Source organism: Lacerta agilis, chromosome 5 (genome assembly GCF_009819535.1).
Source record: "Lacerta agilis isolate rLacAgi1 chromosome 5, rLacAgi1.pri, whole genome shotgun sequence".
NCBI classification, from domain to species: Eukaryota; Metazoa; Chordata; class Lepidosauria; order Squamata; family Lacertidae; genus Lacerta; species Lacerta agilis.
The window spans coordinates 76,904,392-76,932,252 of NC_046316.1; the positions used below are offsets into that span (position 1 = coordinate 76,904,392).

General features: G+C 43.3%; 1 protein-coding gene across 3 annotated transcripts; it reads right to left on the minus strand.

The window, feature by feature from the left end:
- Window positions 1-587: 587 nt before the first annotated feature.
- LOC117047419 lies at window positions 588-27,061 on the minus strand. Of its 3 annotated transcripts, XM_033150558.1 has the most exons (16): window positions 26,865-27,051; window positions 19,784-19,815; window positions 16,243-16,290; window positions 14,939-14,989; window positions 14,209-14,238; window positions 13,125-13,175; window positions 11,215-11,258; window positions 11,047-11,096; window positions 8,138-8,358; window positions 7,788-8,038; window positions 6,829-6,960; window positions 6,495-6,633; window positions 4,313-4,366; window positions 3,917-3,997; window positions 2,024-2,296; window positions 1,314-1,395 (listed from the first exon to the last, which is right to left on the minus strand). In XM_033150558.1, the coding sequence occupies exons 1-16, from the start codon at window positions 26,900-26,902 to the stop codon at window positions 1,367-1,369; spliced, it is 1,524 nt and encodes a 507-aa protein (XP_033006449.1). In that variant the 5' UTR covers window positions 26,903-27,051; the 3' UTR covers window positions 1,314-1,366. The 3 variants fall into 3 exon arrangements, with proteins under 3 accessions (XP_033006450.1, XP_033006448.1, XP_033006449.1); XM_033150559.1 differs by lacking the exon at window positions 6,829-6,960 and having other exon boundaries at window positions 588-1,394; window positions 2,022-2,296; window positions 26,865-27,061; XM_033150557.1 differs by lacking the exon at window positions 14,209-14,238 and having other exon boundaries at window positions 589-1,394; window positions 2,022-2,296; window positions 26,865-27,056.
- Between the last annotated feature and the right edge of the window lie 800 nt (window positions 27,062-27,861).

Genomic DNA, 27,861 nt, shown 5'->3' on the forward strand with positions numbered 1-27,861 from the left:
GAACATCTGCTAAAACGTCAGACACCAGAGAAATGGTTGGATATTTCAAGTGTTTCTCAGGGTGGGGCTTCAGTGACCTGCACTGCTTGCTTACCCACCACCACGCTATGGCTAATAAAACCAGATTATATAAAACAGCTAAACAGCATTTAAGCAAATTTGCTATGTTTGAATGATTGCATATAAAGGTCTCAGAATTCAGCTTTTCTTGGTACATAATTTTTTCAACAGCTTGACATGTTGGGGAAGGGAGGTGCCCAAGTCTGTATTTTGCCAAGCTGCACTTCCTACTCCCCATTAAAACAAAAACAAAAAACTGGAGCTGACTGTGAGGTCTGTTGTGCCTGTCAGTCCACATATACTGAGCGCAAACCTGAAAGTGTGCCCAGCATGCCCCACAGTTACACATTGCAGAAGACTAGAAACTAATCAAGTTGCTCATCATAGAGCTTTTTGTCATTAGCACTTTTGTCACTGAGCAACTTCTGCTAAGGTTCTGAGGACCCCTGTGTTTGCTCAGTGCGCAGTTTCAAAACCACCTGTTGACTTCAATGAGGCTCAAAGCATTATACATAATATAATATGTCTAAGTGGAAGCTTTCAGTCCCTTCGACAAGGGACTGGGAAAGTCTATAGCAGGAATGCTGCAGAGGGAAAGCATGAAGAACCGCAGTGTGTGCAATTGCACCCATGGAGAGTGAAAAGACAAACCTGTTTGTATCTTCACGAAGGGGATGTAGAAAAAAAAAATCCCTTCTCAGGTGTGTGTCTGATGTATAACGCTGCAGAGATGGATTTAGGGAAGCACAACCTGTTCTGCTGCAGGGGAATTCCAAGCCTAGGGGAGCCGCAGGGCAGCGCAACTATGACACAGTGAATTGAGCAGAATGGCAGGTGACAGGCAGAGGACAGTGAATCTTGACCGCTGAAATGTGAAAGACCACAGTCCCGTCCCTGAACTCTGGTATGAACGTGGAAGACAAGAGAGCGAAGATCCCAGCTAATCCAGGCAGTGCAACCCAAGGAGACCTGAGAGGGTTTTGGAAGGCATTAATTCTCCATGCACAGGTAAAACACGCATGAAGGCTGAATCTCCGACAGCAGGGCAGGCTGGGAAGTCATGTGTAAAAAAGTAACAAGTAGCTAAGCATTTGCATGAGTTCACAGTTCCACATGCTTTTCTTCTTCCTTTCTTTCTTCTGCTCCAAAGTTTCCACAACTGGCCTATCTTTGTCACTTCATGGAAACCCTCCAGAAGTTTTAAATAGTTTGCAGTGAACGACGAAGTTCCTTTTCATCTTTTTTTTTTTTGGAAAATGTACATGGAAGAACATTCCTGATGTTTCTTCTTTTTCAAGCTGTTTCCTCATGACTTTGCATCTGCTCTTAAAAAACCTGTAAAACAAAAATAAATGAGAATTAAGGAATTGCGTAGAACTTAAGTGTGGCGTAACAGAGTTACTGCCTCTTACAACAGTAAAAAAAGTTCAGGTCCGCATGTGGCATAGGCGTCTGTATCCATGTGTGTCCATCCTTCATCATATGATAAATAAATACATTCACAAACACTTTAAAATCAATTGCAAAACTGCTCTGGGAGTTGAAGGGAGGTATGGTGGTTATGTAAGAGACACTCCCCAAAGTGACTACCATAAACATCTGTTCTCTTAACATGCTGGAAATTTGCAGGCCCAGGATCTACCACTCCCACAGCTTGCTCCAGGCCATTAAAATATATGTGATGTGTTTTCCGTAAAGTGAAGGCACTAAGGACTCAGCTACATCAGTAAAGAAAAAGCATTTTATATGCGTTATTACATTGTGACACCAGATGGCAATGTGGAGTCCCGCCTTTTGCCAATGTGATTTCCCACTTTGAGGTTTACAACACGTTTTTCTGAAACGCTTTTTTGATCTGTCTAGATCCAGCCTTAGAAACCACTTCTGCTATCCTAAAAATATTCTGCTTCACCCGAAATATCTGAAACGTCATATGCAAAGTATAAAGAGTGTTGATATTTACCTGTCAGAATTTCTAGCACATCATGGGATGCCTGGCCATTAAGACAATCATATAAACTGCGGGCAGTTCCATTATTCTGTTCCGAATCCCTCCATTTCCGCAACATCATGCATTTATACATATTAACATCTTCTTCCTTTGCCTCAATCTGCTGGATGTCTTCGATGGACAAGCTAAGGCATTCAATGCCAATTACTTTCCAGTTTTTACCCATCTTCTTTGCAAGAATCATCAGCTGTTGATCAGTTAGTACTGCTGAAGCTTTTGTTCCATCTAAAAGCAGAAGAATACAAATATGTTATGTCGTTATTGCTTTTACTTGGCCTGAGGGGGGGAGGAATAAAAGAAATGGATATTTTAAAATTACCATCTATTTCTATTCTTGAAGAAGAAAGGAGAGCATTCAAAAAATAACTTGGGGTGACTCCTTCCCACCTTAGGCAGGGGAAGCTAATCACTGACTTTTCTTTGGAAGAGACTTACACACACACACACAAAAATTTCAGATCAGGAAACACAAAGAGAATGAACATGCCAGGCCTGCAACATATACATTTGATTTGTATCCACCTTTCCGCTGTTCAAATCATGTTGAAGGTGACTTACATCATCATCATCATTTAGATTTTTATAACTTTTTGGTAATTTTCAGTGTCACAATGTGTTTAGGATAATGAGTTTTCCTTATTTTCCCCTTTTCAATTTCTCTGGTTATTTAGACCCATGTTACACAATAATGTGAGGGAAAGCCTGCAGGATGAGGCAAGAACACATCTAGGTCAGCCTTCTGTTCTCATAGTGGACAAGTCAATGAGAAGCTTACAAGTACCCTTTCTGTACCCACTTTCTCTACACTGTGTGTATTTTTGTACACTTTATCTCACCTGCCTTTTCTCTAAACTAAAAAGCCCCAAATGTTGTAACCTCCATTCCCTTGATAATTCTTGTTGCCCTTTTCTGAACCTTCTCCAAGTCTACAATATCCTTTTTGATGTGAGGTAACAGTATTCCAAGTGTGGTCGCATTGTGTTCAAAATAAACCATCTCTCACTTTTCTAGCATTCCATTTTCCTATAGGCTCTTTTTCAAGGTTTTCTGATAGGGACGCGGGTGGCGCTGTAGGTTAAACCACAGAGCCTAGGGCTTGCTGATCAGAAGGTTGGCGGTTCGAATCCCTGCAATGGGGTGAGCTCCCGTTGCTCGGTCCTAGCTCCTGCCCACCTAGCAGTTCGAAAGCACGTCAAAGTGCAAGTAGATAAATAGGTACCGCTCCGGCAGGAAGGTAAATAGTGTTTCCGTGCACTGCTCTGGTTCGCCAGAAGTGGCTTAGTCATGCTGGCCACATGACCCGGAAGCTGTACGCCGGCTCCCTCGGCCAGTAACGCGAGATGGGCGCCGCAACTCCAGAGTCAGACATGACTGGACCTAATGGTCAGGGGTCCCTTTACCTTTACCTTTATCTATGGAGAGCCCTGTTATTATAGCAACAGTTTCTTACTACCTTTGGCATCATGAGCAGTTTTCTACTGGAGTTAAAGGGTTGATTTTGTTTTTGTGCCAACTAGTTCTTTATCTAGTTCAAAACCTTGGTATACTGATCAACGTCAATTTTTTTTTAAAAAATGGTTTGTTTAAATGTACTGAAATGATTAAACAACTCCCTCTAGTGGATTCCTAAAGACACGGTAATATACAAGTTAAATTTATGCTTTCATGTAGATAGTTGCATTCAAATTAGGTGTTCAGAATCTTTGTGCAAATACAAATGCATGGGTTTTCCAGCTGAAATTGTAGTTACACCCAGGTTAAGTAAAATGTAACATTAATACCTTGCAGTATGAAAGCCTTAGAACATGGCTAGATGCTAATCTTTAATTACACAAAATCCTTTACCTGAAGCATTGATGGCTTTTAGCCGTTTGTTACAAAGCTCATCTTCTGAAAGACTGGTGCTGGATTTTCGTCGTCTTGTGCCTAAGGAATACATGGCAAAGAACATAGTTTCAAAATATGTAAGTTGTTGTGCTGTCTAAATAAGGATATGTGGGCTTGAATCTAAGCCACATATATGGAAAGGGAAATCAGCAACTTGTGCACTAACAAAAGTACTGCCTAGTCATGTAGTGGAATCCTGAAGAACTAAGCAAATATATTTAACATTGCAAAGATGCTTGGACAGTCCCACTGGAAACTTCTCCTGCACAAGTCATAAGTCAAATGGGAGCTGTACATTGCACAGGAGAAGTTCCCAGCTGATTGCTTCATGCACACTGCTTTATAATAACTTACTGTTAGTGGATCTTTTCTGCTTATTGTTATTCTGGTTATGTAGGATCCAGTCACCTGTTAAATAGAAATGTTTTCAAAAGAAAATTAAGGCCTGCTGTATCGCGTAATTGGTAGTGCAAACGAATATGCCACAATTCTCACAAAGAAGAAATAGTAATCTATTCCCCCGCTTCTCAGTAAAGCACAAATAAAATAAATCAAAGGACTTTTTACAATTATCTTTGCTCCGTGGCTTTTAGCCCAAAAGAAGCTGCATTTCACTGATTGTATTATAAGTAAATGACAAGTCATTCATTTATTTTTGAATTCCATCATTTTTTTTAAAATGAATGCCCAAACTTAAAAGTAACACTCTCTGCAAACCCAAACAGAAGGTCGCGTAGGGCTTTCGGAAGACATTCAAAACCATTTGGTCACATGGCATCAGAAAAAAATATCAGGTGGTCAGTGCCCCTACCCCTAGAGACTGCCTTGTGCAGCTTGGTATGCTTAGCATAGCATCCAAGCAATTATGGGAGAGTTTCTGCTGGGAACCATAGGAGCTGTCCATCCAGAACAGCATGCTAATTAAGATATGAAGCTGGTGGGACCTATCACCTGGAGATTTGGATTTGGAGAGAATAGAATAGAATAGAATAGAATAATAATTTATTGGCCAAGAACATTTTTCAATATACTCGGAATTTGCTTTGGCTACATTACAATGTAAAATGAGAAGCATCATCATATGTGCAAATTCAGTCATTTGAAAATGCATCGTCCATAGGTCATGTGCGAGTCCATACTATTCATGGTGAATTGTTTTGATAGCTTTGGATCAGTCATCCCCAACCTGTGGCGCTCCAGATGTTTTGGCCTACAACTCCCACAATCCCTGGCTAACAGGACCAGTGGTCAGAGCTGATGGGAATTGTAGTCCAAAACATCTGGAGGGCCGAAGGTTGGGGGTGCCTGCTTTGGATAGTAGCAATTACAGAAAAATAGGAATCTGGAAGTTCGCTTTTGACTGAAACTGGATTCTGTTAGGGGAATTAAATGATGTGGTAATAACTGTCATTGCATGAGAACCAAATGACAGTAAAATGAGAATAAAGTGCTTTTGGCTCCACTCACACTACATCTTTCAACTACTGAAGGAGTAAACAGAATGCTGGAGCGTGAGTGTCAATATGGCCAATAATTGCATAGATTCATTTAAATTTATATACACTTGGTTCTCGAACTTAATCCGTTCCAGGAGTCCATTCGACTCCTGAAACCATTTGACAACTAAGGCGCAGCTTCCGATTGGCTGCTGGAGCCGAACGTTGGACGTCCGGCTTCCGAAAAACGTTTGCAAACTGAAACACTTACTTCTGGATTTGTGGCGTTCGGGAGCCTATTTGTTTGGGAGCCAAGCTGTTTGAGTACTGAGGTACTGCTGTATTGGTTATATAGTTTAGAAAGATGGGGAAATGAACACAATGCGGGAGGAAGCAAATTAAACAGTGCTTTAAAAATACTGTACTGTATATCTAAAGCATTTGCCAATTCAAAATAATATCCTCCCACTGATATTTTTATTTGTTGTTGATAGAAAACAGAAATAGCAATATATGCTTCCACTTTTCTTTTTTGCAGAGTTGCTCCCTTACACTCACACCTCATACTAGTCTCTAAACTCTTCCCGAGCTCAAAGAGCATTTTGGTGATTGGGGGAGAAAGTAGACTGCATTAACGGCAGTGTACTTTCATCACATGTCGTATTTTTGCCTGATATTTCTTTTTTCTTGAATCTGCTGTTTCACACAACCCAGTTTCTTTAGTTCTGCAATGTTTTGGAGGGCAGCTTTCTTATCAGAAGAAGGAAAAAGAACCTCTATGTTTGTGAGTGGGGCCGTGACCAGAATATGCATAGTCTCATTTGGATTGCGGCCAAATATGTTGGCTGCAATTCATTATTAAGGCTCTATGCACATTTACTTGGGAGTGGTAAATGAGGCTGAACTGTAAATCAGGTTATTTGTTCGCTTTTAAAGATTATACCCCGCTTTCAACCACATCTGAAAAATGCAAATAAGAAAAACAACAACATGCAGTATACAAAAGCTGAAACAGATTTAAACATCAGTTCAGTCCGAAATAAATCAAACACTGTTAAGTGCACATACTGTGTATTGAATTGTGTCTAAAGAAAACTCACATTCTCGTAGCTTTGCTTTCCACACAGTTTCTTCTGACTCCACATCCATCAAAGATAACACAAGTTCTGTTGGATGTTCTAAATATACCTCAAAGAAATGTTTCTGTGCTAGCGTAGAGTCATCAACAAACTCCATTTCCTAGAAAGTGAATATCAGAATATTGAAAGCCCATTTGTCAATGCAAAAAGTTTGTTTTCCTAGCTAAGCTTTTATATAATGCATGTATACGATGTCACAATGTGTCAGGAACACTGCACAAATGACAATATCATCATCTTTTACACAAGGACATGCATCTTGACAATCCGATTTATAGAAGAATAAAGAACATACCTCAGGGTTTATGTCAGCTTCTGGGACACTAGTTAATTTGTATTTCTTCCCAACTTGGAGTAATTTATGACAAGGGGGTTTCTCGATTTTAATGAATCTATTGGAAGAGCGCTGTATGGTTTTTGACACATCCTAAAATTTAAACAGATCTTTTTTAAAAAACCACGATTGCCCAACTCAAGAAATCAAAGACCTACCTAGACTTGTTGGAGATTTTGTCTATATATTAAACTTCTTTCATCTACTGATAAATTGTGGTTCCCTCCCTCGCTTTCTAACAAATTAAATGCAACGATCGTGATTCTTACAACAATTACTAGGATGATTCACCAAGCAATTTCTGCAGTACTCAGTTGAATGTCCTGTTGTAGCAACTGGAACCCTGATGGGTCTCCTGGCTGCATACACTAGTTTTTCCAGTTCACTGGGGGGGAAAACCCAGGTTTTTGAGATCTGGGGCTCTAGCTGCCAGACAGGAGGGGCTGAAAGCCTATTTTCCTCATCCAGTGTCCAATTGAACCCATTGTTCCTATAGGCAATGCCCTCAGGGGTCTGCAAGTTCCACCTTGTCCTACAAGAAAGAAGATTCCACCTAAACATTAGGAAGAACTTCCTGACAGTAAGAGCTGTTCAACAGTGGAATTTGCTGCCAAGGAGTGTGGTGGAGTCTCCTTCTTTGGAGGTCTTTAAGCAGAGACTTGACAGCCATCTGTCAGGAATGCTTTGATGGTGTTTCCTGCTTGGCAGGGGGTTGGACTGGATGGCCCTTGTGGTCTCTTCCAACTCTATGATTCTATGATTCTACAAGCCTTCACCTCCTGAACGGCCACCAGGACCTTCCCACTTGCTAGAATTTTTTATTTCATCAGTTGACAGCTCCAGTGGGCACTGGAATAAAGGAAAATGTCATACTGGCAGCAAAGAAACTGATTTAGACATCGCCCAAAAGTTTATCTTACCTTTATAAACGAGCTGTTGTTGCCGGCTACATACACATGGAATTTCAAGGAAGGGTGGTCGTTGACAACTTTGTATAAAATAACAACCCCGTGGTAACACACTGGATCGTATTTCTCAATAACTGGGCCAACAGGGGACAGGGAGCTCACACACCATTTGACATGTGTGGTTGAGTGATCAGCAGAACGCTCAAATTCTGGACCGTTGCTTTTGAAATGGAACACGTTGAAGGTCATGTCAGAGGAATGGTCTGCAGAGAAACATCGAACGCTTTTTAACGCTTCCTAAAAGCAAAGTAAGTGCCCTTGCAGATAGACGAATATGTTTAAATTCACTGAGCAAGTCTTACCATTCAGGCAGAGGGCGTGTGGAAACTGAATGGAAGTGAGAACAGAGGGTGATTTGCACTTGACATCAAATATGGGGCCCACGACAATCCAGGGATCTTTAAGGTAAGCAGCATACTTGGTCCAAGACAAAAGGGAATACTCAATGACTGCAGCTTTGGTTACTTCGAAGATCAACCCTGTGATTGCACACTGATAAATTCCTTCACCGTCCAACTTCAACCTGCGTATGTGACACATAAAGTGAGGTTTTCAGTACATGATGCAACATAATTTGTGACAAATGGAGATAATACAGTCATACCTCTGGTTGCGTTTGCTGCAGGTTGCGCTCACTACAGGTTACGAACACGCTGAACCCGGAAGTACCGGAATGGGTTACTTCCGGGTTTCGGCGCATGCGCAGGAGCACCGAATCACAACAAACACATGCGCAGATTCGGCAGTTCAGGTTGCGCTCTTTTCATGTTGTGAACGGGCCTCCGGAACGGATCCCGTTCGCAACCAGAGGTACCACTGTATATGCATGTGCTTCCTCTGCGTTTTCTTGTCCTTCCAAATACATGTGAAAAATACATTTATATAATGCTGATTTTATCACAGCTGTTCCTCCTACAAACGGGATGCTGACTCCTTTGCAGACCTTCTGCATGCAAGGCAGATACCACTGAGCTACAGTGCTAAAATGTAATATAAAACCCAACAATTCATATGACGGCAGCAAACAGGTAATTTAAAAATATAGGGCATTTAAAATACATATCAGATTTTAAAAAGCTATATACTCTAAAATAGCTCTCAGTATTAAAATTGCTTTAAAAGGCATAAATTAAGGATAAGTGGCTGAAAATAAATAGGTTTTGAAAATCCACTTAAGGCCTTGCAGAGTTGCGGCCATCTATAGAACAAGTGGAAAGGACTTAACATTTTTGCAACGTTAAAAAAAAAAAGGTTTACTTTAAGATGGTTGTCATTTACTACAACCTGGCCCCACACCCCTTAGGAAACCTAATTCTGATTTTCTTGTTTCTTGTCTTTGGTTCAGTCTGCTTAATATTATGCTGAACTGCACTATCTAAATACAGGCACCTTAGATTATGGATCTTACCAACAGTGTTTTCAATGCATGCATTTAGACATGCTTGTGATGTATGGAAGTGAGAGCTGGACCATCAAGAAGGCTGATCGCCGAAGAATTGATGCTTTTGAATTATGGTGCTGGAGGAGACTCTTGAGAGTCCCATGGACTGCAAGAAGATCAAACCTATCCATTCTTAAGGAAATCAGCCCTGAGTGCTCACTGGAAGGGCAGATCCTGAAGCTGAGGCTCCAATACTTTGGCCACCTGATGAAAAGAGAAGACTCCCTGGAAAAGACCCTGATGTTGGGAAAGATGGAGGGCACAAGGAGAAGAGGACGACAGAGGACGAGATGGTTGGACAGTGTTCTCGAAGCTACCAACATGAGTCTGACCAAACTGCAGGAGGCAGTGGAAGACAGGAGTGCCTGGAATGCTCTGGTCCATGGGGTCACGAAGAGTCGGACACGACTAAACAACAACAACAGACATGCTTGTAGTGCTACTAAACAGTAAGGGTTGTAACCAATGATAGTCATACTCAGAGTAAACCCATTGAAATGTTTGGACGCAACTAACTTGGGTTCACTGATTTCAACAGGTCTACTCTGAGTTTAACATAGTGTTTCAGTGGCTTTCCTCTTCTATAAAGCAGACTTAACTTAGAATGCTAAGTTGTTGTTGTTGTTTTAAATGCCCAGTCCTTAAAACAGTGTCCTGCAATCATCAAGGTGGACTGGATCATTTAACTATGATATTCTAAATGCCAAAGGAACTTCCTTTTCTCCCCACTCCAAGGGGCAAAGGAGAGGAAAAGGAAAAGATTATTTCTACCCTTCCCGCTCAGCTACTTGAGAAATATAGGAATGGCAGCATAGAGCAGAGACAGAGGGTGGAATTCAGCTAAACAGTCATAGTGTGGGGGGTGCTGTGGCCCCAGGTGCAATTTTGAGCTGCACTTTGGCTGTGCTGCTTGTGCCTGGTGCAGCTCTGACCCCCCCCCCCCCAAGGTCAGGCCTGACCCAGGGAGGAGAGCCAAGGGAGGAGAGCAGCATTGCCACCCACCCTCCTCGGCCGCAGCACACCTCACAACCGGTGGCAGCAGCTCTGCCACGGGGTCACTTCTGATCCAGCGGCAGAGAGCACCCCACCTCTGCTGCGGCGAGGTGCGCCTGGCTGCAGCAGATCCACCTCGGCTGCTAATTCAGGCCTGACCCGGTAGCAGAGAGCAGGGGGAGAGTGGGAGGCAGCTTTCCTGCCCCTCTCCTACCCTGAACTGTGGCAGGGTGCCACTCTGGGCAGCACAGGCATACACTCCACTGCTGCACCTAAAAAGCCCTCTCTACAGAAGCTACATGCTGCCCACATGACCCGGAAGCTGTACCTCAGCCAATAAAGCAAGATGAGCGCCGCAACCCCAGAGTCGTCCGCGACTGGACCTAATGGTCAGGGGTCCCTTTACAGAAGCTCCATGCAAGGAATTGGCCTTGCACAACAGGGTTTCCTCCCCTTCCTCTTCTCGTGTGCCCTCCAAAATTTGCTCTGGGGAGGGGGTCAGGGGTACCCCCAGAACAGCACACAGGCATGGGGAGAAAGGAGGATTTCTTCATTTGGAAAGCTATTGTGCTTGCAGAGACAAGAACGACTGGAAGAATGCAACATTTATTTCCACCCTGTAAGTCCCATTCTGCTCTTCCGCTTCCTTTACTGCACAATAGTAGACAAGTGTGCATTTGGATTTGCCAAATATATGTCTGTGTACTGTGTAATCATGCAAAAAATACAAAGAAATTTTTTAGGATGTAATTTTCAATTATATTGACCAAAACTTACCAGAATCGTCCTCTGGAAAGTTTTCTGGGAGCTACTTGTTCATGCTGGTTCTTTATATTAAAATAAAAATAAAAATGGGGAAAGCAATTAGTAGGACATTAGTGTTAGATTTATGAAACAACTTTTAACACTAGTCCGTATCTGGATTTTTGGGGGGACAGGACCTACTTGTGGGATCTTGCAGCGTTCACAGTGTCGATGGATATTAACCTCTAAATTGAAAGAGAGAAGAGTTTCTTAAACTGAAAATAGTTTAAATGGTCAGATACATGTTTTTTTCCTGTTATGATTTTTATTGAGTATAAATTGTACATATACATATATTCTTGATTTCTCTACAGCATAAATCCTTAATACATTATACATCTTCCCATACAAATCTTTCTCCACCCGTGACTTCACTGCAGTTTTCCTTTTACAGATCTTTTGCTTACTTTGTTCATTACTCCTTATTTCATTTATTCTCCCAATTCTTTCTCTTTCCATTATACTCTTTACCAGATTTAGTCAAAACATAACCCGGATATAGCTTGAGAACAATGTTTTTTCATGTAACCTCTTACACATAGTCAATCTTTTTTGGCTTTTTGGGTGGGTTGGCCTCTAATTACCTCTGTCATTCTTGCTAACTCTAAATATTCACAAAATTTCTGAGTTGCCACTCTTCCTTTGTTGGAACTCTATCCCCTTTCCCAGGGGCGTAGCAAGGTAAATTGGTACCTGGGGGCAAAAAAAAAAAATGTCACCCCCCCCCCAGAGGCGTAGGAAGGTCAGGTGGTACCCGGTGCGGAAAATTTCTTGTCACTTCCCCCCCCACTGATTCCCCCCCTGCAAAAATAGTTTTACGTTATTTCATATTTTCTTACAAAGGAATAATAACCAATAATAATAATAATAATAATAATAATAATAAACTTTTGTATATATCCCGCCCTCCCCGGCCGAAGTTGGGCTCAGGGTGGCTAACATCAGATACATAACATTGGTATAAAATCAAACAATAATTAAATTACCTCCTAAAAACATCTCAAAATCAAATTAAAGTCTAATTAGATGGCTTTCCTGAGGGTTAGGGTTGGGAACAGTAAGTGCTCCACTGAACTGAAATTTCAGCCTTCATGACATAGGAAAACAGCCAAGTAAACAGCTATTTTGGTGGAGGAGGGTCAAGATATTAACCGATATGCATGAAATTTCATATATAGCTATATAATCCCTAGTATAGTAAGATAAGACCTTTGGAGCAGGCATTTTTTTAAAAAAAAGTTTTTTATGAACCGCTCTAGTAGGGCGGTAATTGTTCCTTGATAATTTGTCACCCCCTCCATTATGGAACATGGGGCGGCCCACCCCTTGCTACGCCCCTGCCCTTTCCAGTTCTTTGCTATTACTGTACCATTCTCGCCGCCATTGTGGCATATAAAAATTCTTTCTTTCTTTTCCTTGGGGATGTTGATATTCATAATTCCCAGGGGGAAGAAAAGGGTCAACTTAAATTTAAAAAGTTTGAGAAAATTAGACAGCTATGCACAGATTGGTTTTAGTACCATCAATTGAATGAGGTGTTTAAATCGGACGTTAAAAATCGGGTTCCAAAAAGAAATCTCAGAAATAGAAAAAGAATTACTACAAAATAATAGGAAATAGTTATCAAAGACTTACAAATTATTATTGGATTTGGGAGTTAAAAGATGAGGAGGTAGAAGAGGCAATGGTAAAATGGGCAATGGATTTTGGTTACCCAACACAGATGGAACACTGGGAAAGGTTCTGGCAAAGGTTCACGGCATGTTACACAATTAAAGAGAATTGTTTAAAAATGTTATATAGGCGGTATATGACCCCTAGTAAACTGGCAAAAAATTATAAATCAAAATCAAACAAACGCTGGAGGCATAACAATGAGGAAGGAGCGATGTTACATATCTGGTGGGGGTGTAGCAAAATTTTAAAAATTTGGAACTCTATGGTGAATTGAAAAAAAAAATATGCTTAAAATCACATTCAAGGGGGGGGGGGCGGGACCAGAAGCCTTCCTCCTGTCAGATACATGTTATTCTTAAAGAAAAGTGTTATACCTGATTCAACACAATGCAATGGCGGTTCTTCTTTCATTTTCAGTTCCTCATCTATAAACAAAACAAAACAAAAACCCTGCATCTTTGATTTGTTTCTGTACATCATTATTTAGAATGAATCATAAACTGAAGCAAGACTTCTTCGCAGATATCTAAAGACGACATTTTGAAAGACCGTGGCTATTTGAAGGCTCCTTTGGTTTTTAAAATTCACATTTTATCATATTACACTTTTTATTCATCATACATCTTGCAACATTCTGGGCAAAAATCTGTTCAGAGTAGGCTTCTGCTTGTGCCACAGAGATGAAGCTACACTTCTCCCAGCTTCACTATTCATCTTTGATAATACTGTATAGTGCTTCTTCTTGCAGCATTACTGTTAGTATATATTATCTTTTTTCCCCAACAGGGGGACCTGGCATCGCTAATTACACCTCACCAGGCTAAACTGCTTCTGCTCATCTAAGCTGGCTGTGAGTCCTGGAAGACCTGCTCCTGCCTTGCAGGCCTTTTTCTACCTGGCCTGGAAGGGCTGGGCCCAGATCGACTCTAGCTACGAAAGCTGAGGCCGCTGAAGAGGCCATAGACTCTCTTGGTCAGGCTTCCTCAATCTCAGTCCTCCAGATGTTTAACTCCCATGATCCCTAGCTAGCAGGACCAGTGGTCAGGGATGATGGGAATTGTAGTCTCAAAAACTCTGGAAGGCCGAGGTTGAGGAAGCCTGCTCTTGGTCGTCTTTTTGTGGAGACCCAGCTCATTGAACAAGAGCATCCACAGCCCCCGCCATGAACCACTATTGGCAGATTTGCAGCTACAGCAGCAGATATGTTCTATGCTTATGAGAATATTTTTTTCTTTTGCTAGTTATGCTGTTTCAAATGTGCCTTTTATATTTGACTTCATTTAGTAATTTTCAATAAGAATCGTCCTTAAACTACTTCATGTCCCACTTAATATAAACACTCAATAGTCACTTGCTCTCATCTACGCACATGGCTTTTACTACCTTGCAAGAATCCTCTTATAGATCTTTCTCAAAGTGATATAGCTAAGGATAAAAAAAATTTTTTAAAGCACTCACTTGGTTCATTTACATCTGCCTCATCTGTATCTGTAAATGAACAGGCCTCGTCAAACATAAACTGCAGTGTCCATTTGTTTAAAATATAAATAAGTGCAGGGATATTAACAACAAAATACATTCGCCAGTTACTGTGGGGAGCCATTTCCTCCCATTGTTTTCCTGATCATCCTGTTTTGCCACATTTGTTGCCAATTTCTAAGCATATTTATGGCCTGCTGTTGCTGTGACTACCAGCTAAACATCAATATTTAACAAATAAAATGATGCGTTTGCCATCTCTCCCCTTTTTCTCTTTACTGATAAATAGCCATGCACACACAAAATGCAGCAAAGGAATGCCCAGTGAAAGGCAAGCAGGTAGCTTAAATTCATATCTGGTGGCTCTCATTTCAATAATTTAAGGTGCATTAAGGAACTATAAACAAGTGCAATCTACAACAAAATGTTGCAGCATGGGGAGCTCCCACCAAGGTTCCAGCCAGCCAGGTATCTGCTGTTGTCTGGCATCTTCCATTCCATTTCTCTCCCCCCACCTCTGGTAGGGGATTATGTGGCAGGGATGTCATTGGACAAATGGGGGGGGGGAGTGCTCTTCCCTTAGGGTTCCCTCCGACCTTTAATACGTCCCTCTCAGATGTGAATGGTGCTGTTTTGGCTATATAAAGATTCAGACTCAGAAAATAAATTTGCTGTTCATATATAGAATAGGTATGATTCGATTACTGACCAGACTTGCTTTCAGAGCTGCTTTCCGAGTCGCTTTGGGAACTGTCGTTACCTTGACGAAATGAAAATCTATTTAGCCTTGGCAGTTTTTAAACAATACTAATACTAATAATTTTTTATTTATACCCCGCCCATCTGGCTGGGTTTCCCCAGCCATTCTGGGCGGCTTTCAACAGAACATTAAAAACAGAATAAAACATCAAACATTAAAAACTTCCCTAAACAGGGCTGCCTTCAGGTGTCTTCTAAAAGTTGGGTAGTTGTTTCTTTCCTTGACAACTGATGGGAGGGCATTCCACAGGGCTGGTGCCACTACCAAGAAGGCCCTCTGCCTGGTTGTAAAGTGCCCTTCTATTAGAGGAAAGCCCCTTCTACTCAAGGAAGAATCCATTTCTTAACTAGCAGAATAATGGCACATGAGAAAAGTGACCACAAATTCAAACGAGCTCTTCCGTTGGCACATGTTTTTTGTGTAAAACTTTGCAGAAGCTCATTCTCAAAACTGTTTTGTGGCACACCAGAACTTGTTCGCTGTTTCTTGGGACCAAACTTGACATGATGCTAAATACATCTTTAGAATCAATGCCAGGATGGACACACCATGCACAGGCACAGCACACAGGGAAGGGAAATTTAATGACACATGTATTTTGATCCTTATACTGTAACACAACCCCAATACAGTGCTACCTCTGGTTACGTACTTAATTCGTTCCACTTTAGCTAATGGGGCCTCCCGCTGCTGCTGTGCAACCAGAGCACGATTTCTGTTCTTATCCTGAAGCGTTATTTCTGGGTCAGCGGAGTTTGTAACCTGAAGCGTATGTAACCTGAAGCGTATGTAACCCGAGGTACCACTGTATATACTGTAGTGCCATTCTGCAAAAAGTATCCCACCAGCTCTTCTGAAAGAGGTTGTAGAACAAGTCCTGCACCAGAAGTTGGTACTTCCAGGAGGCTGGGGAAGAGACTGACACTCACTGGCCTCTCTAACATCTGCCTTTTGCTGCTGCATGCAAGGATATGAGCATCAGCTGTTATGTCGTCTAGCCTGGTGGGAGGAGCACCTCCCCTCTGAGCTGTCTTTAAGCCAGGCTCCTTGCAGTGCAGGAAGCCTAGTATCAGTGTCAGTTAACTCTTGCTTTGCTTTGCATTTATGTACTTAAATCTAGACAGTTGCTTGTTTGTTTGTTTTGTAATATTGAATTTATTCTGTGTTCGTTCAACTTTTTAGATTATTGGTAGCATTTTCCAACTTCCATTAAAACGCACATGTATTTGAGATACCATTATGAGCATATTTACCCAAGTTGTTTTCCTGAGCAGAATCTTCATCTTTAGAACTGCTACTATCTGTTTTGAGGAAGATAAAATATCAGTTGGGAATTCAGCATGCATTCGGTATCTTTCCCCACCTTTTCCCAAACACGAGGGAATAAATGAAGTTTAGAACACAGACTCGTGGGCCAGTTGTGTAAGACTGGGAATGATTCCAGCTCAACGTCTGTAACCCTGTATCTTGAAGCCTGGATGGCAGCAGTCAGTGGTCCTCTGCCCTGTCTCAGGTAAAAGCCCCTGCAGGGTACTAAACAGGGGGAGCAAAAGAGAGAGATAAGACTGCCCCCCCTCTCCCTGCACTATCGTGCAATGCAGAATTAGCTTTACAAATATGAGTAGGGCTTCAGCTGTCACAGTGGAATCATTCAATATGCCACGGGAGTCACAAGGGACCTACAGACCAAGTTCTCAGGGCCAGCTTGAACCAGTTTTCAAACTACTATGAGAAAAAATTAGAACGAGGCAGGTGAGAAGGCACTGCATAAATACGTAAGAATTGCAAGAGCCAGTCCATAAGCAACAGAATAACATATTGCAATATCCCTAGAAGACCACAACTGATTACAACATTGCACCAAGAAAAGCCTGGAAATATATGGGGGATTTCTATTTCAGCTGAAAAAGTTAGTGAGAGGGGATGGGGGGGGCAAATGGACAGAATGGCAGTGCCCAGAGCATTCTAATTTTGAGACCATGCGCAGTTTCTTCTCTCTATCGCATTGTTATGATGCTTCAGAAATCATTCTTCTCTTTAATCTCTTCCACTTTGAATTCTTTGCCTTACATGATCTATTCCACGTGTAGTTTGGACAATCCTACTGCTCTTTTCTGTTATCTACGCACACTTTATTCTCACATTCTTTTCAAGCTTCTGTTGACCCAAACAGGGTCATTATCTTGCTCCCACTGTTCTACTCTTTTTCTCTCTCCATGGACCTCATTGCTTCTCTGGAACTTAGACAGTTATGGCCATTTGTCCATCTAGCGCAGTATTATCTACTCAGGCTGGCAGCAGCTTTACAGAGATGTCTTTCCCATCATCATCACTTGATCTTTATAAATGGAGTGCTAAGGCAAGAGTGGGGAACTTTTTGCTCTCCACACATTGCTGAACTATAGCTCCTAGCAGCTGCAGCAAAAATCTGCAATACCCAGTGATTATGTGAGCTGTAGCTCAGCAACATCTGGAGGGCAAAATGTTCCCCACACCTATGCTAGGGGCTGAAACTGGCATGCAAAGCATGTATTCCTATCACTGACATATGGTCCCAACACATATTGCTGGATCCTAAGCCCAATTTTGCAACCTTCATTCCTGGATATTCTTATTCTACCAGTGTGGTGTAGTGGTTAAGAGCAGTAGACTTGTAATCTGGGGAACCGGGTTCGTGTCTCCACTCCTCCACATGCAGCTGCTGCGTGACCTTGGGCTAGTCACACTTCTCTGAAGTCTCTCAGCCCCACTCACCTCACAGAGTGTTTGTTGTGGGGGAGGAAGGGAAAGGAGAATGTTAGCCGCTTTGAGACTCCTTCGGGTAGTGAAAAGCAGGATATCAAATCCAAACTCTTCTTCTTCTTCTTCTCTTGCTGCTACCTACTCCTGAGACTCTTAGCCTCTTGCTTTGGTATGTTTAACTGCTTATTACAAAAATATTTTTCCCCCTGTACATTGTAAGCCTGCAAGTGTCTTCATTTTATTCTGTGTATAGCGCTTAATTGCTGTGGGCACTCTAGAAATGGTTAATAACCATAATAATATTAGTCAGAGCTACTTATGCCATTGAAGAGCATTGAAGAGCCCTTGAACAGTCTTTGTAACACTGGAGAGTCTATACCTGCAATTGATTGTTGACTCTTAATGGCTGGGAAGAAGAGATTGAAGTTTTTTAAAGTTTCTCTTCAGTACAACAGCTGAATCACAAATGGGTGGGCTTTGCCCCCACCTCCAAAATAATTGCAGTTCCAGACCTTTAAGCAAGTACCTTCCATTCATAAGAATTAGCTGATCAAGGCATCATTCCTCTTTGCTTTTTTAGCAAAAAGCTGCTATTGGCTACTCCCAACTCTGCCCTGGGAATAATTCTGCCGCTCAAAGGCAACATTAAAATGAAAGCTGAACCTGGGCTTGAGTAATTAGCCTCAAGGCATATCCTTAGTGTTTTCAGGAGGAAGTCAACTTGGCTGGTATTCTGCAATGCACAGTAGTAAGTTGATATGTAATTAGCTCATCTTTTAGTTTAGTACATATTAAACTTGGGTCTTAATCCTTGCTAATCCTTGTAATCTTTGTCTGCATAAAGTAAAAGGGCAATCAATATTTTTAATTTGTTTGTTTGCTTGCTTGTCTGTTTCAAAAGTGTACATGCCACCCTGTCATTAAAAAAAATTTCCACAGCAGTGCACATAATCAGAAAACAGTAGAAGAGCAATGAGGCAGCATTACAATGGGACAGCATATGTTGTTAGCTCCAGTCACAACCCATTTGTATTTTAGCTGCCACTTTTCAAATCTCTGCTGCAGCAACTGTAATTTATAGCAGCTTCATGCACATATGCATATATTAACTGTTCTAACAAAGAAGAAAAACATTTTTAAGGCAGCCCAAAGACTACATCTTAAAACATAGCTGTCAACTTTCCCCCTTTTTAAGGGAAATTCCCTTATTCCGAATAGGATTCCTCGCAAGAAAAGGGAAAAGTTGACAGCTATGTCTTAAAAGTAAATATTTTTTTACAGTATTTTGTGCACAATTCTCTTTAAACATTCACATATTACTTTGGAAATAGTACAGGATGGAAAATATTAAAAAGGGGAAGCTGCAAAAATTGCCATGAACCGGAATTAAACTTATCTAAACTGACACTTACTTCTGAGAAAGCGTGCATAAGATTGGGCTGCAATCCTATATCTATTTACCTAGGAGTCAATTCCAGGGAAATGGGATTCAGAATAGTCATGTATAGAAATGCACTGTAAGCCATAGTTTCAGACAGGGAATATTCACAGGCGTGCTGGGCATTGAACCCGTGACCTTCTGCATGCAAAGCAGATGCTCTACCGCTGAGCTACAGCCCTTCCTCCATTAAAATCAATCCACAACAAACATAAATGTTTTTTTTTTGTTTAAAAGGCAGTGGTGACTTTTTAAGTACCAATGAAGCATCATTGTAAAATGTTGACCACAAATCCACTGTTTCCAATCATGGGACCATTAACTTCAGAAGTATTACTTCAGGAATTAACAGGATTACTATAGAATAGAATGTCTCAAAAATTACTGCTTAATTTCGGTACATTTGTAAGAATGCATAACAGAGCTCTGCAGGATGAACAACAGTGATAAAACATTAGAAAAACAAAATAAAATGTTTCAGAGACCTGACATTAGTGCAGCATTTAATACAACCATGCTATTATGTGATGCACATCTATTTCAATAGAATTAATGATTCTTTAAAACAAATCTATTGAGGGGGGGGGAATGGTAGGCTTTCAAAAATTAGTTACCTTTATCTTCCAAAGCTGAAACTTCAGATTCACTGGAAAATAAAGAACATGTGACCATTGTTTTATTTTATGTTTGTTACTGCTGAACTTAAATATGAGCTCTCCTATAGCATTTTTGAAGCATTAAATAATTGTTCAACTGAATCAGAAACATAATAGTGAATACATTCATTCATTCATTAACCATTTTCTGTGTTGTCCATCACATAAAGCTATACTGTAACAACCAGATTAACCAGAGAAGTCTATGAATAAGTTGTCTGTTTAGGTGAGTGAATGTGAAGGATTCTTACATTTACTACCCCTTATCCCCTCCACAGCCCTGTTTCTGCGCTAGCATGACTAGAACAGGGAGCCAAAGCTCAGCAGCATCAATACAAGGCTTTGTACATCTCCTGCTGACTGAGGAATCAGTGTGCGACATGGGCCTGCCCTTGAGGCCTGGTGAAGTGATGCCTCAGGCAACAAGGTCCACCGGGGCAGCAGATCCCAATGTTGATCTTTCTTTCTCCCTCTCCCTGAGTTCCACTACAGATCTTGCCCAACCATCCTTCTTTCCTGATGGAGGAGGCGCCATTTTGGGGGGCCAGGACTCTGCCTCCAACAGAGCAAGTCTCTCTCTCTCTCTCTCTCTCTCTCTCTCTCTCTCTTTCTCATCCTACTGACTCCAAGATTACAGCCACTTCACCCTCCTCCAAATGAGTAGGAATAAATAACGCCAAATTTATGAGATCTCTGTAATCATCTAAACCAGGATTGTGACTGTACTGGGATGCTACTTGAATATTCTGGTTCAGCTTTCATGATGCAGATGCCACTGGCAACAATGCCAATGTAGATATACTCTGAGCCAGAGTGTAAACATTACACACACACCCTACCTCCCCGAATGGCGGCAAGCATCCTATTCCTTCAGCAAACCTGCATTTTATTTTTTTAAGGAAAAGGGTCAACTTACACCAGCATAAGCCCTCATATATGGGTGTTCTAAGGAAGTGGTGGGGACAAGATCAGGCAAGGAAGGGCTAACACTGTTTAGCTCTGTCACATGACCTGGCAGCCCAGCATAACACAAAAAAGCGTGCTGTAGATCAAACTCTATTTTAAAGGCTTGCTGTCCCTCTGCCAGGCATAGAACAGCTTAGCCAGCTGTAGCCCTGCTGCTGAACGGAGTCTCGATATGCCGTATGTACTTTAAGCCAGGTTCCCATTCTTAGAATTACTTCCTTAATATGCTGCTTAATTCTGTTAGTTGTGGCTTTTTAAAATTGCTGGTTTTTTATTTCAGTGTGCCTTTTCTTCCACACCTCTACACATTTAAACATGCGTTGCATCTTGGGTTTCTGTTGCTCGTGCCTGAAGTTTTATCACCAAGTCATTTTGGGTTTTGCAACAAAACAGCCACTGCAACTGAAGAAAAAAAAAAAGTTATCCAGCCACAAAACAGACACAGATAAATGGCATTTTCTTTCCTAGGAAACCAGAGAAGAAGAAAAGAGTAGTGAAGGGTAGGGCAGAAGAAGACCATGTTTAATGCACTGATTAAAAATGAAACAACGAAAGCTTTGCCTTAGCTTGTACATAAGTCTCTCAAAATGCGTTGTCACTAATATTAAATGTTGCCATTTTATGCATTATGTTCATGCAGGTGATGATTTTAAGCAGAGCCGTCTTAAGAAGATCGGCCGCCCTGGCGCGGCTATCCCTCCGGCGCCCCCACCATGCCGCCTCTCCGCCGCCTCCCTCCTGCGCTTGCCGCCCCTTGGGAGTGGGGTGGACGAGCGAGGGATGAGGGGCATGGCGCTGGAGTGGCGCGGGGCTCTGCGCACCCTTCCAGCGCTTCCGGGAAGGGAGGCGAGGGTGGCCGGCTCGCGCTCCCGCGCTCCGTGGGGCAGTCGGATGGCGCAGCGCAGCCAGGCAGCTCGCGCTGCGCCGGGCAGCTGGAGGGTGCGGCGCGGCTGGCCAGCTCTGTTCCCGCACTCTGCCGCGCTCCTGTGCTCTGCCTTTCCAGCGCTTCCGGGAAGGGAGGCGAGGGTGGCCGGCTCGCGCTCCCGCGCTCCGCGGGGCAGCCGAATGGCGCAGCGCAACCAGGCAGCTTGCGCTGCGCCGGGCAGCTGGAGGCCGTGGCGTGGCCGGCCAGCTCCCTTGCTCCGCTGGGCAGTCGGAGGGCGCTGCCGGCAGGAGCTGCCAGCGGGGCTGGAGGGTGGAGGCGCCCTCCAGGCCATTGCGCCCTGGTGCACCGCACCACCAGCCCCAATGGATGAGACGGCTCTGATTTTAAGCTAAAGGTATATCTAGTTTTGTAGTTCTGTGCATGGTTTCCTGCTGATACTTATTCAGGTGAGGGGGGGCAGATTACAAAATATAAATCCATTGCATACTGGTATTGTGAACCACCCATTAAATAAAAGTGTCGGATATAAAAATACACAGTCACAGCCTCTGAAGAGCAAAGTTAAGAGCTGACAATCAGAGAATGTTTAGTCATACAGTTCTACAATATTCAGCTAAATTACTGTTCAGATACATCTGGACATACAGTGGTACCCCGCTAGACGAATGCCTCGCAAGACGAAAAACTCGCTAGACGAAGGCATTCGTCTAGCGGAAGGCTGCCCCGCAAGACGAAAAAGTCTATGGGGCTGCCTCGCAAGACGAAAAATGTTCGTCTTTTTTTTTTCCCCGTTTTGCGGAGCGCGGCTGTCATTGCCGCTCCGCAAGACGAAAAACCCGCTAGACGAAAATTTTCGCAGAACGAATTATTTTCGTCTAGCGGGGCACCACTGTAGTATAAATAATATTCAGATATACTGGCTTTTCAAGAGGTTTAGACAAATTCATGGAGGGTACAAATCTCAATGGCTACTAGTCATGATGGCTATACTCTTGCCTCCACGGTCACGAAAGCTCATACCAAGAACAAACTTAGTTGGTCTCTAAGGTGCTACTGGAAGGAATTTTTTATTATATTTTGTTTTGACTATGGCAGACCAACACGGCTACCTACCTGTAACTGTTGATTGTTGTTTGTTTTTCTGTTGAATATAACAGTGTCTCACAGCGTTCAGAACCAACTGTTCAGGGTGGTATTCAACTATGTTTTTATCAGAGAAGACCCACTGAAATTAATGAACCCGATTACATTCAGTGCATTAGTTCTAATGTGTACACTCTGAGTAAGCCTCAGTTGAATACAATCTTAAGTGATCTATCCTAGGTATGGGAAGCCAGCAGAATCTACAACAACGTAAGTAATTTAAGAAACAAAAATGATAATGAATAAATTTTATTGTCAATATGGAAGTGTCCACCAAGACTGCTCTTGCACAACACCTCTGTATCAAATGAACAGAAGAGGCTACAAGAGTAGGGTCAAAAACTGGCAGATAAGGTGGGAAGTGCTATGGCAATGTCTGCCAGGGTGAGCAGATCTCCAGCTCAGCTGGCTATTTCCCAGCTCAGCTTGGGGTCCTGTGGCTCAGATGGTGGTAGGCTGAAGCTGGCTGAGCTGAGCTTGATATAAGTCCCAAAAGAGAAGCATTCCAGCAGCATGGTGGAGGTAGGACCATAAACGTTCCTAGGCCCATTCAGCCCAGTCACATGACCTGGCAACCTGGTGGAGAACACTATTTTCTTGCCTCTGCCAGGCTTAGGCAGAGCAGCAGCAGCAGCAGCACTACTGCTGAACAGGGTTGAGTTGTGAGCCCTCTGTGTATTAACAGAATGACATGCTTGATAATGACCTAACTCTGACTCATGGCAGTACTGTATCTAATGATTTTATGAGGATCATAAATGCAAAAGAAACAGTAAGCTTTTAATCTTTCCAGCTGGAGAGGAAAAACTAGAGGCCTAAAACACACGCACAAAAAGAATAGGCCGCAAATTACTGGGGGCAGGGGGTATAGCTTCAAGAGGACAAACCTATTCATGCTTTTTTTTTAATTGCCAAGGAACAACTTCTTTCTCCACAATTAAAACACTTTCTTAGCATTCAAAAATTAGGGGGGGAAATTAAAATATATATTCTATATATACAGAAAGCAGCACCCTGTAAAACCAATTAATGAGGCCATGAAAAGCTCGATGTGTTTTTGATAAGAATCTTTGTCAGGGACAATGAGGTATATGTTTTTGCATAATCTCCTCAGACTTTTCTCTAGAAGTAACTCTCTCTGAATGGCTGAGCATCCTTTTGTCAGATGGGTGTGTGGCCGCCTTTTCCTCATTGTTTTTACAACTTGTCTCTAGGATTTTCTGTTTCTGGCAAGGTAGCAAAAGTGATCACTCTGTGAGACAAAACAGGGTGTGAACCATGCCGATAACTAGGTGCATTCAGATGTAACCCCGAGCCATTTATTTAGCGATCCTTGCATAACCAATCCTCAGGCTCCTCCTTTTCCCCCATGCACCATAATTCAAGATACCCAGCAAATCCAGTCAAAAACCAAAAGCTTAACCAAATTACATTTGCTTTTAAGCTTGGCTCAAACCATGGTTTGGGATCCTTGTTTAATTGCAAACCATTGTTTCCTGTGTTCAAGTGCACCAGCAAAGAATGTAAGATTTGAAATAGTGGCACATCAGGTGAGCAGGGATGATAAGAGGGAAGTGGTGCATTAAATACTAACAGATTTTATTATGGCTTGTTTTATTTATATATTTATTTCAGCAACTGAGGTACCACAATATAAAGCGCTTTATGTGCGTTATAACACTGTGACACCAGATGGTGCTGTGGAGTCCCGTTTTTCACCAACAGGATTTTCCTGAATCACTTCTTTGATGTGTCTAGATCCAGCCTTACTTGCCCTTTCTCTGAAATATAGCAGCAGAACAAACGATATAATAGTGTATTTCCTTCCCTTATCCACCATTTGCTAGTACTTTTATTTCTTCTGTTCCGCTTATTAGTAATACTGAAAGTATCACTCTTCTCAAGCAATACATCTCAGCTGCTTGAATTAAAAGTTGCAGAATGTGTGGATCAAAAAATTTTCAGACCTAGAACATAGGTCTAGCTCTAGCCTAAGAAACAGTGTATAGTTATTTTTGGGGGGTAGGGGAGCAGGGAAAGAGATGTTGCCTTCAGGCATTTCAGTAAAGAGATGAAAAGCATCCTGATTGCTGTTAAGGACCTATTTCTTTACTTGCACCTTAAGTGCTGAGTCTGAAGCTGTAAGAAGGATTTCTTTAGTCTAAAGGAAGGCACTATAGTATTCCAATATTCTCCTATTGGGTTTTTCCTTTACCTTTACTGTTGATTCTCCTATTATTGGAGATTATAGTTAAGAATACTTAGTATTTAAGTACCGTAGCACATTTCAAGTTCTTAAAGTATTTCCTCCTAGCCCAGAAGGAGCATGACATGTCCCCCACCAGAGGTACTACCCCTCCCCTGACACCCCAGCTATGCAAATACTGTGCAAATGACTACTTCAATTTGTTTATCCTGAATCTCCCACTAATTTTCTACTTCAAGGTAAAGTACCCCTGACAGTTAAGTCCAGTTGTGAACGACTCTGAGGTTGCGGCGCTCATCTCACTTTACTGGCCCAGGGCGAGCTGTTCATCCACAGACAGTTTTTCCAGGTCATGTGGCCAGCATGACTAAGCTGCTTCTGGCATAACCAGAGCAGCTCATGGTTATCTACTTGCACTTTGACGTGCTTTCGAACTGCTAGGTTGGCAGGAGCAGGGACTGAGCAACGGGAGCTCACCCTGTCACGGGGATTTGAACCGTCGACCTTCTGATCGGCAAGCCCAAGGCTCAGTGGTTTAGACCACAGCACCACCACCACCCCAATTTCCCTACACAATGCATAATCTTATGCACCTCTATCATGCTCCCAACCTTTCTTGCCTATTTTACCCCCTAGGCCACCAAACTTTGCAACCTTTCTGCAGAGAAATCATCTTGGGTAACTTTTTCCTGCCTATTTTCCAGCTCTACAATATCCATTTTGAGGTGTGCAGTGGATCAGAATGGCGCACACCATTCTGGCAGGTGGGATCACATCCTGGATTTGTTATAAAGGTGTTACACAGCACCTATGCAGCTTTGCTTCTGTTCCCTTTTCCTAAAGGATCGCCAACGTCATTTCACTTTCCCCCCAGGAGCCGCACATGGATATGTGATGTTGGGATTTCTTTGTCCCTGTGCAGGTCCCTTGACACTTCACTTACACCTCAACACGCTTAGAATCACAGATTAGTAGTACCACAGAGGATCCTCTAAGTCAGTGCAACTCGGAATCTGCAGGGGATCGAACCCGCAACATTGCTGTTCTCAGCACCACGCTCTAACCAGCTGAGCTATCCAGGCTCTGCTTACCATGTCACTCGCCATTCCCCCTGGCGAGCTCTTCTGTATTCCTTTTCGGTTTTACTACCCTACCCTCGGTTTGACTACCAGTCAGCAAACGCGGCCCCTCTCCCCGTGCCCAGCCCTGCCTCCGGATCATAGAGGAGCAAGGCGAAATCACCGGCCCCGGGGTCGATCATTGCGCGCAGCTTTCGTCTCCATCTTCCACTCTGCCTCTCCCAAAGCCGCTTCAAAGGCGCGCCTTCCATCAGGAGAAAGAGACGCGCCCAGCGGCTGTGGGGAGAGGGGAGCCGAGCATGGGGGGACTTCCCCTGCCTCCGTGAAGAAGAGGGGAAGGCACAAAGAACCACAAAACACCGCCCCTTGAGCGAAGCGATGGCTTCGATTCATGTCCCCCACCCCTCATTTGCACCATCCTTGGCGACGGTGTGGAAACCTTCCCGCCATCCTCCCTCCCCTCCATTGCCAGGACTCATTATCCCCCTCGGCTTATGCAATGGCGCCCTTCATTGTTGTTGTTGTTGTTATCGCGCCGAGCGCCGCGTGCTCCCTCCGCCGCCACGTCCAGGCGCCGGAGACGCGAGGAAGCGCGCGCGCGCGCTCTCTCTCCAAGCCGTTCTCCTCGCGCGCGGGGGTGGGCGACCTTTGACGCCGAAACGAGCGAGGGCTCGGTGCTTGGTGGTGCCACTCGAGCCTTGCCAGGGGTACCCTCGCCTCGCCGCCGCCCGCTTCCCGCGCGCTGGGCCCTGGGCTCACCTGGCCTGCACCTGCCCGCACTCCTGGCCGCTGGTCATTGTGCACGGAGGCGAGGCGCTGGGGGTAAACGTTCCTCACGCGGATGAGGATGGGCTGCGAGGCAGCGCGGCCGAAGGGTGGGGGGCGGGCGAGGACGCATCCGGAGGGGAAGTGGCGGCGGCTGCAGCAGCAGCAGCAGCAGCAGCCCAAGCAGGTCGAAGCCCAGCCCCGCGCGTTGGCTTGGCAACCGAGAGGCAATTATCAAAAAGGCGCGAAATGCGGAAAGGGGAGGGAAGCCGTGCGCTTAGCTCCGAAAGGTGTTGGGTGGTCGTCCTCGTCAGTTCAGATATGAAATGAGGGCAGTCCTTTTCCTTCTTCAAGCCCACCACGTGGGCTTCTCGACCCGATTTAACTAGGCTGTTCCGAGGCTCTTAAGTTGTTACAAAATTAAAAAGGCACAATGTAGAGGAGAACGTCCCTGAGTGCCAGGAGAGTGTGTTTCTCCACACCACAAAAGTAACTCGCACAGCTGTAGAGTTAACACAGAATTAAAGAGATGGAAGGTACCCCCAAGGGTCATCTAGCCCAACCCCCTGTAATGCAGGAATCTCAAGACTGTTATTGCATCTTGCTTACTTGCTTGTTTTTGCCTGCAGTGCTCTCCTGTACATCATGCAATGCAGGAAGCTCAATTAGATGGTATATGACCGGTAGCCATCCAACCTTTTATTACGAGGTGCATGGTCCGCTTTAAGTCTCATTAATTTCAAGAGATGATTTAAGCATGTCTTTTCCCTTTGTCGTTGAAATCAATGGGACTGAGGAGTACATAAGCATAAATACTTTTCAGCTATAGTCAACTGAACATGAGGTCAATTGTTCTCTTGCTCTACCACCACATTGAACGACAGCGTGTGCACGGACCGGGCCTTTGCCTTTTCCCTACGCTAGGGGTGGGGAATCCACATCAGCCAAATGTGCCCCTTCAGCCCTGCTCCATGCCTTCTTCTTTGCCTGG

Bases quoted from the DNA above. Each gene is read 5' to 3' on its own strand.
- LOC117047419 (XM_033150557.1), bottom strand. From the start codon at position 26,902: ATGACCAGCGGCCAGGAGTGCGGGCAGGTGCAGGCCAG. The intron at 16,291-19,783 runs GTAACTAATTTT...TCCTCAAAACAG, and splicing joins TTCAGCTTTGGAAGATAAAG to ATAGTAGCAGTTCTAAAGAT. The intron at 11,097-11,214 runs GTAGGTCCTGTC...TTTAATATAAAG, and splicing joins AACGCTGCAAGATCCCACAA to AACCAGCATGAACAAGTAGC.